This window comes from Podarcis liolepis, assembly GCF_965112155.1.
Source record: "Podarcis liolepis genome assembly, chromosome: 7".
Lineage (NCBI taxonomy): Eukaryota > Metazoa > Chordata > Lepidosauria > Squamata > Lacertidae > Podarcis > Podarcis liolepis.
This window is the reverse complement of record NC_139561.1, coordinates 23,136,191-23,155,252: the sequence shown is the minus strand read 5'-3', so window position 1 is coordinate 23,155,252 and position 19,062 is coordinate 23,136,191. Positions and strand designations below refer to the sequence as shown.

At 41.9% G+C, this 19,062-nt stretch overlaps 1 protein-coding gene across 14 annotated transcripts in view; it reads left to right on the top strand.

Moving 5' to 3' along the window:
- The window catches only part of GNB1 (G protein subunit beta 1), a 72,942-nt gene that overhangs the window by 51,351 nt on the left and 2,529 nt on the right, over window positions 1-19,062 (top strand). For 10 of the 14 annotated variants that reach the window (XM_083513236.1, XM_083513243.1, XM_083513242.1 and 7 more), the window contains 8 exons: window positions 1,711-1,749; window positions 4,508-4,614; window positions 6,146-6,209; window positions 10,312-10,474; window positions 13,577-13,643; window positions 14,763-14,964; window positions 15,575-15,791; window positions 18,718-18,829. In XM_083513236.1, coding sequence (XP_083369362.1) covers window positions 1,711-1,749; window positions 4,508-4,614; window positions 6,146-6,209; window positions 10,312-10,474; window positions 13,577-13,643; window positions 14,763-14,964; window positions 15,575-15,791; window positions 18,718-18,824 — 966 coding nt within the window. In that variant the 3' untranslated portion in view covers window positions 18,825-18,829. Of the gene's footprint in view, window positions 1-1,710; window positions 1,750-4,507; window positions 4,615-6,145; window positions 6,210-10,311; window positions 10,475-13,576; window positions 13,644-14,762; window positions 14,965-15,574; window positions 15,792-18,717; window positions 18,834-19,062 lie in introns of all 14 variants that reach the window. The other 4 variants (XM_083513240.1, XM_083513241.1, XM_083513249.1 and 1 more) reach the window with 1 other exon arrangement.

Below are 19,062 nucleotides of genomic sequence, written 5' to 3'. Positions count from 1 at the left end.
TAGATTGTGTTCATTATCTCTGTGCAGTCTTGCTAGTCAATTACACTTCCTAACTGGTAGTCTCTCCCTCTACTCCCAGCTGTTTATGTCACATGTGTCCCTACACAACCCAGTTTGAATCTGAGCACTTGATAATTTCCTGTGTCACAGACAACATGAGAATGGCATTAAAACCTGGAGGCTTTCTATATTTTACTCCTCTCCCACCAGGCTGCAGCAGAGGGAGAGATGGTGTTGGGGGACACTTCACTGCCATGGCTGTGAGATCAGTAGAACTAAAGCCACTTCTGTTCCTTTCCCTCAACCGTTTCCATTCTAAGTAACTTGAAATTAGTGCCTGGCTTCACTTATTATTTTTCTCTTCTGTGTTGTCTATTAGATTGTAAGCCTGCAGGCTGGGACTGTCTTGTATTTAATATTTGTGCTGTGCTTTGTAAATTTCAAGTACTTTTAAAATAATTATGATGAAAAAACATGTGTTAAAACAAATCTTCCTACTTGGCATTTACATGGCTGCATTGAGAGTGGGAAAGAAAAGTAAGATTCAAAGCACCCTATCTTGGCCCCCTGCTCCTCCTGTCTGTAATAAATAAATAAAAATGAAGTTTCTTCTACTTCACATGATTTTTGTAAGGATATATGTGGTGAGAATTCTCAGGTGTATTTCACAATAGTACTTCTAGTTCATTTATTTGAGAATAGTTTTATGGTGACTGGCTGCAGTATCGCTGTAAGATAGGATTGGAGGATCTACAGCCTGTTAAGCCATGCATGATTTTTAGGGGGGGGGTGTTGCTCTATCAGAATGGCTCCCTACACTGCCACCCCTGGAAAATCCCTCTTCTGGTGTGCCCCATTAGGCTTAGGAAAACAGGTCCCATTCCTGAATTGCTGCCTTTTTTCTAAGCCATTTGCTGGAGAAAGGGAGATAAGGGAAGGAATAAAAAAGAGATAAGAGGAAGGGAGGTTTAAATGACTGTGTGTGAGTGGGGATTGAATGGGCTAATGGAGGGGGTGGGATGGACAAGCTCACCACCAGCATGCAACCCCCAGAGATTTACCCACAAGGATAATTAAGGCTCAGGCTAAAACAGGTTCTCAACCCCTGTTGTAAAGCATCTCAACTTCGTTACTGATGTATTGATGGATACATCACTTGCTGCCTGATCCTTTAGTCAGTTAAGAGGTACTACTAGTTTTAAATCTCTGTTAGCTGCTTTAAAATCAGTGATGGAGTTCTCCAGTGGCTGTAATTGGCTACTTACAGCAGCCAGATGCTATTTTGAAGGCTGGTTTTTAAAATTAAACACACACACACACACTTTGTACAAATGTGAGCAGCACAGCTTTATGTACTCAGCTGGTTTGGGTCTGTGCCCAGAGGAAGGGGTTTCAAATCTTCTTTTTTTAAAAAAAATCCTACTTAGCTTTATGAGATCTTAGTGTTTATTTTGTCACCCTAATTTTACTTCCGCAGTTTGATAGAGAGTGAGAGAGAGATGTACATCCAAATTTACTATAATTATTTTCTAAATTACTTGTGGATTATAAGATCCTCCTTTGAGACGCATGTACTGGGTCATCCCAGTTTCTTCATTTTTCAGCACCTTGTGAAATCTATTCATATAAGTAGATAGTAGCTTAGGAGCAAGTCATATCAATGAACATATTCCATTTTTCTGACACTCTCTTAATTCTCCCTTTTTTTAGGATGCTAGGAAAGCATGTGCTGATGCTACATTGGCCCAGGTAGGTGGATGCTCAATGAACATGTAATCAAAAGTATCTTGGTATTATCAAACTTTTTTTACAAAACAAACAACCCAAAAATTGCTTATATGAAGGACAAAGCTGAGGTATTTCAACTTGGTTTAATAGGAATGTTTTCTTTGAAAGGTTGCTGTATGATCACCATTTCAGTTTTCTTGGGAGCAGATGCTATTCTTACCACAGAAAGCTTCCTTAAATCATCCTCATTTATTGCTGTCACCTGTCTGATTTATATGTAATGCTCTCAATTTTATAACTACATCACATTCTCAGTCTTTTGTGCTTTCTCCTGGATGACTTAAAACATGGCTGAAGCTTACATTAGTGCAAGCTTTAACCCTGATTATTGCTAACCTGGGTATGCACAGAATTGAAGCTTGTTTCAAAACTGATTTGACTGTAAACACTGGTTAGCAATCATATGGAAGATTCATGCCGGGGAGGGTGATTGGAGTCCTGCAGCCTCCCCTTTTTAATCTGCGGTCCTTAAGGAGTTGCATCCAGTTCACAGATGCTGTCCCAAAATGCCTGTTGCATGTGACGATGGACCAACAACTATTGCCTTGAAGTGCTTTTTCTATTCAGCACCAGAGGGTGTGTAAAGCAGAAGACATCCAGAAAGGTAGTTGTGTTGGTCCATTGCAACAAAAGCAACAAAAAGCCTTGCAGCACCTTAATAAGAAGGTTCACCTTCTTGCTTATGTTGGGCTTTGTCCTTTAGATGTAGCCTTCAGTATGTCTAATGTTATAAGCATTGCTTGGCCATCTGTTGCCTTTCGCAGCATTAAGTTTGTTAGTCTTCAGATTTTTGAACAAGAGGTCAAAAAATCAAAGTACATTAGACCTCTTGCAGCCAGTGGGGCAAGCTACCCACACATAAAAAGGAGTCAACAACAACTAATGTTCCCAATTTGATTTCAGCTTCCTATTGCTTGTCCTGCTGAAGCTTTTTGGCCAGAATCTGAAGTTAAATGACATGATTATTATGATCATTCAAATTAACCTTAAGGTCCCAGGGTGGGTTACAACAATTAAAACATAACTTTATTATTAAACCACATTTGCACAATGTTAAAAACAACTTTTAAAATACAGAAATTAGATGGGACCTAAAAATAATGGTGTGTGAGTGGAGGAAGGAGATGCCCGCTATTTGCTTCTACTGCTAATGTTGACTCAGAGTGATGTGAACTGCAAAACATTCTTTTTAGCACAATTTATGGGGAATCATTCATGTTTGACAGTTGCCCAAAAATGCTGAATGAACAGTCTTTTACATATGCTGTAACGTAGACTATGGGGACAGGGAGGGAGCTTCTAAGAACCTGACATACAGCAGAGGAAGGCAATTATGAAGGAATTCTAAATCCGGAAAGCGGCCTGTACCCTACTAAGCTGCCTTGACAGATTTCAAGAGGAAGCAGGAATTCTTTGCCTGTGTCCTTTGGCTAAATAATTGTGTTACATGGAGACAGAACAAATATGCAGACATTTTTTTTTAAGTGGGCTGTGCTACAAACTTTTCTGGCTTCACTGCAGTATGCTACAGAGAAGCCTTAAATTTAATTGGCCACAGTACAGGGAAATGTGTTGAAGGCATTTATCTCCCTTTTACTAGTGTTTTCCTAGAGTATACGATTATTTTAGACAACAAAGAATACTCTAAAAGATTATTTTAGACAAAACCTGTAGCAGGGTTTTTAAAACCCTTATGGCAGTCTTTCCCAACATGGTGCTCTCCGATGTTTTGGACTGCAGCTATCAGGAATGATTGTGAGCTCAAGGGCACCAGGTTGGGGAAGGCTGCCTTATGGCATGAAGTCAGAGGTCACTTCCATCAAGATGCATGAAATGATAGCCTCCATTGCCAGATAGGAGTGTGAATGTATGGCTAATATACAAAACCAAAATAATATGGTTCCAGAAAAAGGGATGATGAAAGAACACCCACAATGCCTGTCATTTCTAGGGATGTTTAAATATCTGCCCTTGACAAAAGCTGAGGGGAAAACATTCAGTCGAGCTAACATAAAGGCCCTGCGTTGGATTGGTATTAGTAATTTTGAAATACTGTAAAAGTGACCCTATTATCTGTTGCATTTAAACCATAGAAGTTGGGGGAGCAAATTTTATTTACAGCTGACTTAATGTTTTGTTTTTCAATGTCCCATAATCTGGTTTGAATATTACAATAAATATATTGCTCACTTGAATTATACAAGAGTTCCAAGTCAGTACCAATAGATCTGATTTTGCTATGTAAGAGTTGGAACCATCTGGATTTATAACAGTCCTTAAGTAAATCAGAAAGCAGACAGTGAAAAATGAAGCAGTGGAAATGCCATATGAGTACTTTTCTGCTTAAAAAAATAACCCTGCAAGTTGTCTTTCAGTTCTGTGATAATTCTGAGGTGGGGAATCTGTGCCTTTCCCTATGTTGCTGGCTCCCAGTTTCCATCAGTCCTGTCTGGTATAACCAATAGTCAGGTGATAGGATGTTGTCCAGCAACACCCGGAGGTTCCCAGGTTGCCCACCTCTGATAAATTATGCTTATATTAGAAGTTTGAAATGACAAGCTTGTTTGGGAAGAAGCAGTAGTAAGCACCTTTCAAAGCAGCTAGTAAGGTGTTTTGGTCAAGTTCAAGAAGAGAGAGTAGTTTCAGTTAATTCTTCTTCGGTCAGGAAATGCATTTGCAGCTGACAGTTATAAATATGTACAATTAACCTCCCATTTAGATCACAGCCAACATTGATCCAGTGGGTCGTATTCAGATGCGCACTAGAAGAACACTGCGGGGACACTTGGCTAAAATTTATGCAATGCACTGGGGCACTGATTCCAGGTGAGTTCCTGCACTGCAGAAGGACCATCTTGAGTTGGTCACAACCTCTCAGCCTAATGATTGTGAGGATAAGATGGGGGGGGGGGAGGACGATGTATGCTACTTTGAGCCCCTTGGAGGAAAGGTGGGATAAAAATGTATAAATAAATGACTGGTCCTTGCTTGAAGGAATTTAAGAAGCATAGACTATAGACAGGAGGAGGGAGAGGAAATAAACTAGTGGCAGGATGGTGAAATGAGGAAGGCAAAGATAACAAGGGATAACTAAGTCCAGAGATTGCAGTTGCAACAGCAACACTGTGTGTGTGTGTGTGTGTGTGTGTGTGTGTGTGTGTGTCTGAGTCTGACTGCCAGTTTCTACTTTTCAACAGCCCTGGCAGACCTAGAATATAACCTTGGCATTTTTGGGATTCCCACTTGAAGATGTCACTTTTACCCCCAAAATGTGTTTCCTTGTACCCAATACATAGATGTACATTTTACACAGCTGTATAAGGGATAGATGTACATTTTACATAGGCAAGGTTCTGAAGGGCCATATGTTTGCCTAGCAGGAGAGATTTCCCACTAGCACCACCACTTAGTCTTGTGTTTAAAAGTACAGGCAGTTACTTCATAGGGAATTTCATAATTCTATTACCCTACTCTAGTACTAAAGGAATTGAGCAACACTGAAAACTAATAACATTTGTTCATCTATGCCGGCAGCAAAACTGAAATCCATTTTCATATGTTGGTTTCTCCTTGCGTGGAAGAAATACAGATAGAAAATGCCTTATGGCTGCTCTAAAATTATTTTAAAATAATATTTCTGGAGCTCTCACACTTCTAAATATTCAGAGATCCAAAGCTGGCAGTCAGCAGGGTGAATATGCTGTTGTCATGGGTTGCCAGAGCACAATCAATGTTCTCATAATTTTTTTTTAAATTAAATATTTGTATATAGTGGATTTGTCTGCTCATAGTTAATAGTGATTAAATCAGCAGAAGCTGATGGGGGTAGAGGGCTTTAATCTAATGAAAGCAATCTTATTAATTCACTTGAGCTTGTTTGTTCAAGTTAAATAATCTGCACTACTCTTAAGCACCTTACAGAACCCTAGATCTATGCTTAAGAATAGAAAAGACCTGGGAAGATGGTACATTAGAGGAAGTATGTCACTTCCAGTTGAATTCTGTCTGTTGCTTCCATTAATACAGTTTCGTAGGAAATGTGTTATATTGGAAACATTCACAGTGAGAGCCAGTTAAGTCCACTGATCAGTGGGCGACCTTGGTTGAAATATTTACTCCATCATGGGCTCCCTGGATGACTTTGGGCAGATCCCACTGCCTCAATTTCTCAGTATGTAGAAAGGACTTTCAGTGGCAGCTTTAGATGATAACGGGAGTAAAGCATTTTGCAAATCAAAACATACTGTTGAATTGATTAAGACTAATGTATTCCAATGTAATTTGTCTTCCTGCACTTCTGATGTATGCTTTGTTTACATTTAACTTTTTATCTCTTTTCCCTAACCTGCCCTTCCAGGCTTCTCGTTAGTGCATCACAGGATGGCAAGCTTATCATTTGGGACAGCTACACCACAAACAAGGTGAGAGCAATTAATAAGGTTCAATGACTTAATTCCAACTTGGCTAAGGGAGGAAAAGCAAACTACAGGAAGAACACTAATAAAACGAATCCTTCAGATTGTGTATTTTTGTTCGGCTTTTGTTTTATTCTGTGAAAGAAGGATCCCATGGAGGGGCAAATATAGACTAATTATACGCTAAAGCAATAGCTCAGGGTCCCGTCCACCCCCTCCCCCCTCTTTGAGAGATGAGAAGAGAGAAGCTAAGTAGCGGGTTTGTTTTCTTAGAGACGTAAGCCGTGTGGGGCAAAGAAGATTCTGTGGTTCTGGCCTTTATAGTGAAAACTGATGGGGATATTCAAGATAAGCCTTGGCATCCTGAGTGCAGTTGCATGTGACATGGATCTTGATTAGAACAGGCTTAACACCTTTAACAGTGGTTAAACACTAAGTGATTTTGCATTTAGTTATGTGGGTACTGAAAGGAGAAAGCAAGCACTGTAGTGATTTATGAACTGAAAAGTATAGCTAGGCAAGAACAGAAAGTTGGACTTAACCATGAAGTGATGTTCTCATCAGCAGGGAATGGAGCTGACAAATGGAAGAAGGCACGGCCAAACCAGGGGGATGGGGTGGGATTGTTATGACCTTCCTGGAGATGAAAAGCATTCCAGTTACAGGAATTTACTCCAGCATAGAAATTGCTTATGAATTAAAAAAGAAAAAGGAAATCATTAACAAAAAATAGTTGTCAACAATTTAATAGTAGTTACAAAGTTATAGAGGAACAGGAAGGAGAAATCCAACAGTGTACCCAAGAGTTAATGTGGGAAGTTGCATAGGTGAAATGCACAATGGATGGATCTGTCTGCTCCACACCCAGCTTCCCATTCTTGGGAAGTGGAGGAATAGACAGCAAGGAGGCTGTCCAATATGTCATTTCAAGAACATGAACCCCAAAACAAAGAGAAATGAATAACTCTTTATAGCACCTGTTGTAGGGCCCATATATGGAGGAGATAATTCAGCATGACCAAACTTGATGACCTTTGAATGTCATTTGAGAATGGAGATTGACCTGTTGACCACTTTGTGACTTTGGCCCAAGGCAGATGTGGTAGCCTTTCCGCGCATGAAAAAAGGCTGTTACACCCATGTGTATCCACACCTGTGCATAATAAGTTAACCAATGTGTTCCGTAACCCCTATACTGATTATACTTCTGGGGATTTCTTCCTGGCTCACCAATACTGGCAAATTGAGAGCCCAGGGTCCTGAGTAAGTCTAATGTAGACCTCGGGTGCTTGGCAAAAACTGTGTATATACTGTTCCTCATTCCTTGGTGAACACAATGGGGGTGGAATTGGTCTCCTGATACTGTCAGATTCATCTTTGTTTTTTTCTGGCATAGGATGTGGCTGCAACCTTTGGACAGTGCTGACTTGGAGTGATCTCTGGGAATTCTTTTCAAGAAACAATACAAAGTCCACGTAACAGTGGATTTAACTATATTGGACTGGGGAATCACTGTCCCTACATTTAGCTTGACCTCATTGGCTGCTAAAGTGTAGGGAATGAAAATCTTGGCATCTAAACTTGCATTTGTCACCAGGGGCAAAAATCTTAGTCAAATTCTATAAATGCAGAAACATACATTTTGATGAGGTGTGCATACCAGGAGTTCATTGGGTCAAAGGCTTGAGAACCTGAGCAATGGACATCCAATGCCACCTTAATGCCTAAGGATTAGAGGCTCATGAGATTTTTAAGTAGAAAAAGCTTCACCTTTAGTTGTATCTACAACTTTTGGAACCAAAATGCCAGAAATTAGTGTAGCAACAGGGCCATTCACTAGGGAGACCCTTCAAAATTCCCAATGGCTTGCATGAGGCAGTTCTTATTTAAGCTGTCACTATATAGAAGAGCTAACCAGCTCCTTGCTGTTGCCCTTGCAAATGATAGAGCAACCACTTTGTCACTAGTAACCTCCCAAGGGTAAAAATGGTGGGGGAAACAGAAGAGGGCTTAGAGAACCCTGATGCTCCCCCCCCCACCTGTAGTTGCCCTGCTCTCTTGGCATCTGTGGGCAATAGTTAGCAGCAGATACCATTTTACGAATTTCTGGGGCACTGCAGAATGTCATGGAGTGTTTCTAAGTAATGCACCTGACATTAATTGGTCTGCAATAACTTACTACAGTCACTTACAGCAGATCGGAACCCCTATGTTTACAGTGAAAAGATAGGGGAGAAAAATTACCTTGTGGCTATGATTGTAATGAGGTAACTAATTTGCATTACAGTGTTACTTTTCACCACATTCCTGTTTCAGTGGGCAGGGAAGGGTGAGAAATGAACACTTGCCCCCCGCCATACAGTGGTACCTCAGGTTACAGACTCCGCTAACCCAGAAATAGTACCTCAGGTTAAGAACTTTGCTTCAGGATGAGAACCGAAATCGTGCTCCGGCGGCACAGCAGCAGCGGGAGGCCCCATTAGCTAAAGTGGTGCTTCAGGTTAAGAACAGTTTCAGGTTAAGAACGGACCTCCAGAACGAATTAAGTTCTTAACCCGAGGTACCACTGTATTCTATATTTGCTCATGCCATCCACAAGCTTCAAGACAGTATTATGAAAGTCAAGTGACTCTGCAGGTCCCCAGTATTTGTCCTCCCGTGTGATCAAGCATAATTGCATACCTCCAAGAAGATCAAACGTTCCGAGATGGGAAACTTACCAGAGTCCTGTTGTCAAATTACAGGCTATTGTCATATTTATCTCTCACCCCCTTGCTCCCCCTGCCCTGCCAAAAATGGATAAGGAGACTTTTGTCAGTAAAGGGTATTAATCAAATCCAGGAAATTGGATGACAGTTCTGCAATAACCAGAATGTAGTTTTAGATTAGTATTTTTATAAGTCTTTGGCTAGATTACACATATGAAGTCATGTCTAAATATATCTCTAGCAACACTGCTGTAGCTAAGCAGTCTTGCACTTGTGCTGGATGTGATGGTGGTCCTAACAAAGAAGATGCCCGTAAAAAAAGTGCCCTCTTCCAGTGATGCGTTTATGAGCAACCACTTTGAGGCATTTCATTGGCTGTCAGGGAGGGGATATATTCTTTGGTGATTAAATAGCTGTATTTTTAGTAATGAAGCATCACACCTATTGCAGTGACGTGCTCAACTAACATGTGCTGGGTCTTGATTTTTTTCTTCTTTTAATCCCTAAAAGAGAAAATGTAAAAAAAAAACTTCCAAGGGCTTTATTTCATAGTAAATCTCAGGGGCACACAAATAAATGCAGCAGCCCTGGCTCATGGAGCTTATAAGCATGAAAGATGGGGAAGTTTTGATGAGAAAAGGTAGAATTAAGCCGAGGTGAAAAAGCTTAGAATTGAAATGCGGAAATGTTACCGTTGTTGAAAGCAAAAGAAATTTCAAATGCAGACTATGATAATATGTAGTTGGGGTTGGAAAAAAAGGACAGAAGCCTGGGCTTCTGAAAATGTGATATTGATGGCTGGGAATGGGAAATTTTCCAATAATGGATGCAGGCTCCAAAATAGGGCCTTGGCTAGACAATTTGAAACCTTCCTCAAATCCTCTTTGCAACCACCATGTGAACATAGAGCTTAGGACTCTGTTTCTTGTAAACTTAATCTGCTGCATGTAGCTATTTCTTACAGCCAGGTTTCTGTCTAGTACTATATACAAGAACACAAGAAGAGCCTGCTGGATCACACCAAAAACCCACGTAGGCCGACACCCTGTTCCCCACATTGGCCAACCAGACTCCTATGGGAAGCCCACAAGCAGGACATGATGGAAATAATCCTTTCCTGCTGTTGTTTCCCAGCAATCTTTAGAGGTTCACTGCCTCTTGTATTGTTTTAAAAAGGGTTTTAAGGATGTTCTGCAAATGTTGGAAGGCAGTATACAAATTGACAAGTAATATTTATTCTGGAGCATGTAACCTTTTGCACAGTTCTAATTTTGTTTCAGTGGGGTTTCTGCAGGAGAATTTTCTACAGCCTGGGTTGGCCACCTTTCTTTACCTCTTAATAATGGGCAAGGAACCTAACAAAATGGCAGCTTTACCCCCTCTTTTTCCCCCCATTCTAGGTCCATGCTATTCCCCTGCGTTCATCCTGGGTAATGACTTGCGCATATGCTCCATCTGGAAACTATGTGGCCTGCGGTGGTCTTGATAACATTTGTTCCATTTACAACCTGAAAACACGTGAAGGCAATGTACGTGTAAGCCGTGAACTGGCTGGCCATACAGGTGAGTGTGTTTTTGCTTCAGTTAGCTCTACAACATGGGTAGGCAAACTAAGGCCCAGGGGTCAGATCTGGCCCAATCGCCTTCTAAATCCGGCTTGCGGATGGTCCAGGAATCAGTGTGTTTTTACATGAGTAGAATGTGTGCTTTTATTTAAAATGCATCTCTGGGTTATTTGTGGGGCATAGGAATTCTTTCACATTTCCCCCCCAAAATATAGTTTGCCCCCCCCCCCAAGGTCTGAGGGACAGTGGGCCAGCCCCCTGCTGAAAAAGTTTGCTGACCCCTGCTCTACAACATGCCTTCAACATGTCTTTTTAAACAGTGTCTCCTCCCCCCCCCCCCGTGGCATCTCTTGAAAGACTGCCTTACATCTTGCTTGCAAGTGACACATGGCTTTCACCAACCTAGTGATATTTATTTCTGCCACCTTCCCCCTCCTCACATTTTCACCTTAAAAAACAAAAGCACAAAGGCTAGGGGACAAATTTAGCAATAAATCCATAGTTTTATGGGCAGTTACGTTACTAAAAAGCATTAATGGTTTCCCTTGTCTTCTGTAAATCTTGTTGTCTAGACATTCCTCCCAAAACCGGTCTTTTAAAAAAAGCAAACATTGCCACATCCAACACTATATAAACTAAAAATAATCTTTATGTAGCAAACATTATGATAGGTGCTTAAGCATTTTGTTTCCTTATTTTCCAGTACCATGGTCAGGTTCCTTTATTTAGTAGATTAAAATCCTGATGTATTCTCTGCTAAAGACTGAGCATCTGTTTCACTTTGGTCAAAGTTCCAAATGTATTATTGGAACTTTGGTCAGGCTTTGGTTGGTCTGTGTGTGTGTTGCTCTATGCCTGTTTTTTCACTATGAGCTAAATGGTTTGTGTGCCAGCTAACTGGCATGACTACCTCCAGGGAATCCTGAGTGATGTAATTTGTTGAGAGGTCCGAGAATTCTGTGTTGAAGATTCCTACTCCACCCTCAAACTACAGTTCCCAGGATTCCCTGGAAAGGGGAATAATTGTGTAGCCGCTTCATGGTGTAGATGTTCATCTGGACAGCAGAGGGAGATAGCAAAAGAGCTAGTCTCTTAGATATGCCGAGTCCTCTGGTGTTGATGTGTTGCCTGTGTGGACTTTGGAGCTGAGTGCAAGTTTCCTGCCTTTACTTAGACGCTGGTCTCCTTGGTGTACTTTTATGCAAATGGGCACCATATGTAACATTCAGTGAAGCCCCCACAAAGTTTCAGTTTGCTTCTGAAATCAGTAGTAATACATCAGATGAGCTGCAGAAGAGAACTGGCTCAGGAGGGATTCCATCTTGCAAGGTTACAGATTCCTGCCCCCTCCCCCCGCCACCTCTCCCAGAGCTATGTCACATTTTTACGCCGTCTTTTGTTTCTGTAAAAGAACAGAATCTCAAGGTGCGGCCAAGCGCAGAGGCCTCTTCCTCCAGAGGTTGCCAGCTTGGCTCCGGAAAAACCTTTAACAGTTCTTAAGAGGAAACCTCAGGCGGGCTCTGTGTCTTGCTGGCTTTCCACCGCTGCAAGGCTTTACTGATACTGGCTAAAGGGAGCTCTCTGAAAACTGCTCACAGAGGGGAACTAAGGTTACTCGGCAATGAATAGTTATTTATAATCCAGCAAAGCCAAAGTGTTCAGAACTCTCAATTTAATGTAATGAATAACAAATGCCGTATTCAAACTGGTGTTTGTGGTGCATTTCTTGCATCGTCTTTTAGCTGCTTCATAGGAACTCTGTGCTATGAGCAGTTAAAACTGATTCTTGGCAGTTTTGATAACGCAGGCAAATCATGTTCACAAAAAAAGCTCGTTGTAGGAGGCAAAAGAGAAAAAGAGTGAACAGCTGTTGTGATGGGATTTTTGTTTTGTTTGATCAACCTTTTCTTTGAGCATAAGGAGAGGACACCTGATAGGCCTGTACTTCTGGTGAACTGCTGTTTGACACAGCGCTAGCTACTTTCAAAAGCGGCCGTAGCCTTTGCATTCTGGAATTATGGTCTCTGCTGAATTGATCTGTCCATATAACTAGTTTATTACAAACCCAGTTCAAGGAGCTTGGGGTGAGGGCAAAGTGGCCAGTCATGATAGTAACAGCTATGGGACCAGGCCTCAGAAGTTGATGTGTTTAATCTGTGATTCTAAGAAGCAATACTGCGATGTAGAGCAGGAAAAAGTTCAGAAAAGAGAAACCAACATGATCAAGAGGCTGGAGCAACTCCTCTGTGAGAAAAGGTTATAACATAGTGGGGGCTTTTTAGCTTAGAAAAAAAAAGAAAGTAAGGCAGGGCATGATAGAGGTGTGTAAAATTATGCATGGTGTGAGAAAAGCAAATGCACTTCTTCGCAGAGCATGTAATTTAAGCTATGAAATTCACTCCCCCTGGAGGCAATGGTGGCTGCTAACTTGAATTACAGTGGTACCTTGCAAGACGAATGCCTCGCAAGACGAAAGAGTTTTCCATTTTTTGAGTCGTTCCGCAAGACAAATTTCCCTATGGGCTTGCTTCGCAAGACAAAACGTCTTGTGAGTTCTTGCGAGTTTGTTTCCTTTTTCTTAAAGCCACTAATAGCCGTGCTTCGCAAGACGAAAAAACCACAAGACGAAGAGACTCGCGGAACGGATTAATTTCGTCTTGCGAGGCACTACTGTATTATGACAGAAGATTAGGCAAGTTCATGGCAATCAGTGAATGCGATCCAGGATGGTTATGTTCTATCTCAAGAGTTTGAGTCAGTCTGCTCCTGAATACCAGTTGCTGGAAATCGTAAGTGGCGAGAGTGCTGTTGTGCTCAGCTCCCTGCTTGTGGGCATCTGGTTGGCCACTGTCAGAGGTGTTGAATTAGTTGGGCCTTTGGCCCAATCCAGCAGGGCTTTTCTTATAATACTTTACTGTGTGAAAGCTTTTCCCGAAATATGTTTAAGATGTTTGGGGTCCCTTGGCCCTGGCCTACATCTTTGTCTTGCTGTTGGAGAAAAGAAAGTGGAAGTTAACAAAAACAATGGGTGTGAGGTTCAAAAAGGAATTGTCCATATTTAATCACATTTCTTTCTTTTTTAATCCTTTTTCTGCTGCAGGTTACTTGTCATGTTGCCGTTTTGTGGATGATAATCAAATTGTTACCAGCTCTGGAGATACCACTTGGTAAGGAGCACGCCAATAGTGTTACTGTAGAGATTGGCTTATATGCTAAACAAACTTAGGGAGTGCCTTTTCTCTAGTGTCTACTCCCTGCTTTGCTCGCTTTCAACTAGCAAGGAGATTTAATAAGCATTGATCTTTACCAGTCTGAGAACAGGACAGCTTAAGCATACCTTTCCTTCCCATGAATGCTATTCCTGTTTGCATGTGTGAATGTAGCATACATATTTAATGTTAGGATAAATTCAGAAAACTGAAGTTACAAAAAACACACAAGAAGAGTTTTGTAGACTAGACTCAATATTTTTACTGCTATAGCCTTGCAATCTTCACTGAGGTGGGTGCTCCAGCTGTAAATAAAACATATTTGTTTTGTTTGTGTGGGGGTTGTGTTCCAGGACATTGAGTATGACGACAAAGCATGTATAAGCCTGCCCCTGCTCCCATTTCCTGCCACTTCTGGGTTCGTGGCGATGCGGGAGTGCACAGTTGCGCATGCCTTGAACGTGCACAAAATGGTCACTACCTGTATGCAGTTTCTTAGGGCTCTTAATTCCTTCGAGAAAGAGAGCTCTAACTGCAAAAAAAAATGAGTCTCCCATCTGGAAAAAGTCTACTTGCCTGTGTGTTAAGAATGTTTTCATTGGATCTTCAAAACATGCTGGTATCTAAGGTGGCAGATTCACTGTTTTATTTTTTATTGTAAACTTCCCACAGATCTTCATGTTACCCCTCTGTCTGTTATATGTTCATCTGAGAGTGTACTTCCTAGTATAGTTATGCACCCTGAAGCACCTCTCCCCCCCCCCCAGGATTTTTTTTTAAATGGAAGAGCACTCCTGTCATGTGTGTCCTCACCTTTAATCTGCCCATATGAATGCCTACTACCTCAGTGCAAGCAAGGCCAAAGTGAACCACTATTTTAGACAAACCACAGTGTCTCGGCCTTATTTTCCCTAGTGTTATTTCCTAGTATTGCTTTTCTTTTCCTCCCCTAGATTTCTGTTACTGGGTTAATAATATGTAAACAAACAATTGGAAGCACTATATAAATGCTTGCTTGTTTTACTATGATGGTCACCCTTTTCATTTTGGATTCTCCTTAAACCTTTTCTCCGCCAGCGCCCTTTGGGACATAGAAACAGGCCAGCAAACAACCACATTTACTGGTCATACCGGAGATGTCATGAGCCTGTCCCTCGCTCCTGATTCCAAATGTTTTGTTTCTGGTGCCTGTGATGCCTCTGCAAAGCTGTGGGATGTCCGAGAAGGGATGTGCCGGCAAACCTTCACTGGGCATGAATCAGACATCAATGCCATCTGTGTACGTAAGAACTTTATGGGGAGGAGATGGGATTTTCACGGTGTGTGTCTTCATGCATAGCAGGTGGCTGGCAGTTACTATGGACATCTTCTTAGTAAACTGTCTTTTTAAAAAATTTGTAAAATACCATTCCAAAATTGATCATAAAAACAATTATTTTATTCCATGAGCGGTATCCAGCTAATTTCCACTTGCCCAGCAGAACATCACCCCCTTGCTTGCTCTCCCTGTGCATGCTCTGTGTCCTCCCCACATTTGCTCCAAATGTTTTGGGGAACCCCTAGAAGAGAAATAGCGGGGAGGAGAGTGGGGAAGTTCTATTGCACAAGTGGAAATCCTTGCATTGACAGAATGCATTACTATCCAGCTATGCTGGATACAACCCCATACTTCCATATGAGAAATGAACACATCCTTCCTGTTATTACATTAAATTGCTCCTATAAGTAACTCAACCCAAATATTTACATATATCCGCCCATTATTCTGGTATTGGAAAATCACGAGATCTTCTTGATGGAACTTGAAACAGCTTCCCAGCTGTTGTTGAAGCCTCTTCCAGATCATCTTTCCTGTGTGTTACATCTTTGTTTCTCTTTTTTCTCTCAAGTTCTTCCCAAATGGCAATGCGTTTGCCACGGGCTCTGATGATGCTACATGCCGGCTCTTTGATCTCCGTGCTGACCAAGAGCTGATGGTTTATTCCCACGACAACATAATTTGTGGCATCACCTCTGTAGCTTTCTCCAAGAGTGGCCGTCTCCTCCTAGCTGGCTATGATGACTTCAACTGCAATGTGTGGGACACACTCAAAGCTGACAGAGCAGGTAATGCTTCTAGTGTCTCTTGGACTAAAAATAGGGACTGGGGAAAGAAATGTGTGTGATTATGGAACAAGCAGGGTGCTTGAACAAAAGAGGGTGAAGTAAGCAACAAGATGGAGAAGAAAGAATAGAGAACTGAGGCGGTGCTCAGTTGTTGAGTGGAAGTGGGGGGAATCAAATCCATGATCCCCAACTTCGGACACTTGCCTATTATTATTATTATTATTATTATTATTATTATTATTATTAAACTAACATTCACCCTGAGCAGGTCACACCATTATGACACAATATTTAAAACAGTTTAAAACAAGTTAACAATCACAAAAATAATGTGGGTCCTAAACATACCTAAAGGATGAAAGGCCAGGGTCAAAAGGTGTTTCTTCAACATTCACCAGAAACTGTATAATGAAGGTGATGGACACACCTCTGTGGAGAGGAAGTTACACAACCTAGGGGTGGCCACAGAGAATGTCCTTTGCTGGGCTTGGACCACCACCACCCAAGCCTCTGAGGGCAGAGGAACGATCAAGAGGGCTCCTTTTGCTGCTCTTAGCACTTAAGAGGGTCTGTGGGGAAGGAGAGAATTTCTCAGGTATTGGGGCCTAAGTCATTCAGAGCTTTAAAGACTGGTGTGAGCACCTTGAATTGAACCCAGAGAGAAACTGGCAACCAGTGCAGCTGTTTTAAAATAGGTTATATGCAATCTAAACGGAACCCCAGCAGAAATCTGACTGCTATTGAAGGCTCCAAGTTGTCTTCAAGGGCAGCCCCACGTAGAACTTACTGCAATTTTAGTCAGATTAGCGCCCCCCCCCCAGCATCAAAAAACAAAAGTTAAGACAGCCACTCCCCTCTGGTAATTTCAGTGCTAACCTGGGGCACCCTAGGCTAGCAAAGGCATGGCAGTGGTAAAAATAACCTGAAGCCAAGCCACACAATCAGCAAAAGAATATGGTTCAAATCTTGCTGAACCACATCACATCAGATGGTAGCTGTGGGAATCCATATAAAACTTACTCGTACTTACTCAACCTGTCGATTCTGGGCAGGTAATGATCCAAATAAGATACAGAAATAGCCTAGATTCTACAAAACAGACACCTGAAGCCCATATTGACTGCTGATCACTAATTGCTTTGATGTTGTATTTCTAAAAGCTTTACGTTCCTTTCAAATGCAGCACTTGGGATTGAATATATAAATTCCCATGCAAGGGCTTCAGTTGCATAATCGATCATTTTCAAACATTTTGGTAACTTGTGTGGTAGGAGAAGGCAAGGAAAGAAGAAATCATAGAGTGAGCGCGGGGGAATAAGCACACACTTTGGACCTCAGAGAGTGAAAGGATGAGTGTGTGTGCTCGTGTGCATGTTCCATATTGCGGCTAACAAAATCGAAGTGGTCCACCATTGCTCCAAAGAACTAGCACCTGTGCAATATTAATGTTTTGACATTACTTCATGATGATTCTTATGAAGAATTGTCAGTTCTGTTGCATAGAAATACTTTTTAGAATTCACGCTGTGAGTTTTTTTGTTTGTTTGTTTGTAAGGTACCTGTAACTCAGTTAATGATTTGTAGCTGCTGATTTTTATGAACTTAAAATCTTGCGCTCAGCAAAATGCTCCCTCTCTTAATAGAATTTATTTTATGTTCCTGCCCTTAAACATTGTTTCCAGAGCTTCCACTGTTCATGTACCGTAACTTGACACTTTCTCTCTCCCCCCCTTTTTGGTATTTACTAATTATAATGGTGGGGGATCTGTCATGTAGTCCCAGAAACCACACCCTCCCACAACAGAGGAGCCAGTACTTGTATGCTTGATATTACTGTTCCAAGAAGAGAAGAAATGTGGAAGAACATGGCAATTTCTTTAAAAGAAAACTGCCTCTTTACTATGCTACATCGTAACAGAGCAGCCCTTCCAGCAGCTGGTCCTTGCTAGCTCTTTAGTTTCTTGAGTGAGCATACTGTGTCCTCAGTCATAAACACCCTGTTCATTTTGACAATTATCTGCCCCAAAATAGCCCCCTGCCATTTGGACCTGGTTTCTGTGTGGCAGCATGCACAGTGGAACCTCTGTTTGCGAACATAATCTGTTCCGGAGGTCAAAACGGGCTGCTGGGAGAGGCACCGTTGTGCGCAGGCACAAACGGTGATTGCCCACTTCTGCGCATGTGCGAATGGCGATTGCCGCTTCTGCGCATGCGCAAACAGCAGCAAACCCGCAGTTACTTCTGGGTTTGCCGCAGTCGCGACTTGGAATGACCATAAGAAGAGGCGGTGGTAAGTAGAGGTTCGACTGTATTCTCCAACATGCCATTGGTCTCCAGGCTTTGGCTATCTCTCATAATGTGTAGGATTCTGGTGCCTGAGGCTTAGATGCTGCTGACTCAGACTTCCTTGAGGTTTCAGTAGCTGCCCTTTTATGCCTTGTGCAGACGGCTTCACTCTTTGGCTTTTTAGTGTGACAACCGGCTTGGAACCATGATGGGCTGCAATTTGTTTGTACTCGCTTGCTTTAACTGAAAGCTCCAGAACATCTCTGATTGAGATCCTGTGTACAAGAGTTTCTCTGCGAATGTCATAGTATGGGCAGCCCTTGATGTGCAAGGAGATATGCTTGTCCAAAGCTTTCTCCTTTCACTCAGTTTAGCAGAGAGGTTTGTACATCTGGGGCATTGCCATGTGCATAAAGAACCTCCAGATTGGAACAGCTGAGTAAACCTGTTGAAAAGGGAGCGCTTGTACATCACTGTCATTGAAAGTTGCTTTCTCCCAATTACCAAAGAACAACTTAAATCCTGGGAGCCAAGTAACAGGCTCCGCTTATCCTTTTTTATTTGTTTGCATATTTCTCTTGACGTTGGAGCATGCAGAATCTGAAACTCTTTTGCTTTTGTTTCTCTGCTCAATTTCTAGGCGTCCTAGCTGGCCATGATAACCGTGTCAGTTGCTTAGGTGTAACTGATGATGGCATGGCGGTGGCAACAGGATCGTGGGATAGCTTCCTCAAGATCTGGAACTAAAGTCTGTAGGTACCTTTAAAAAAAAAAAGATGGGGGGGGTCCAACATGCTGTCTCCCTACCCCACCCCTTTCTCTCACACGCTGAGGTTGACTCCTCTTTCTAGGCTTCTATGATTGGGATGTGTTGTTCAAGAAGTGTAAAGTGCTCATTGGCTTATAAAGCTTGATAGCTCCAGGATGCCAGTTGTTGGCTAACCGCAGTGGGAGAGTGCTGTTACCCTCTTCTCCTGCTTCTGAG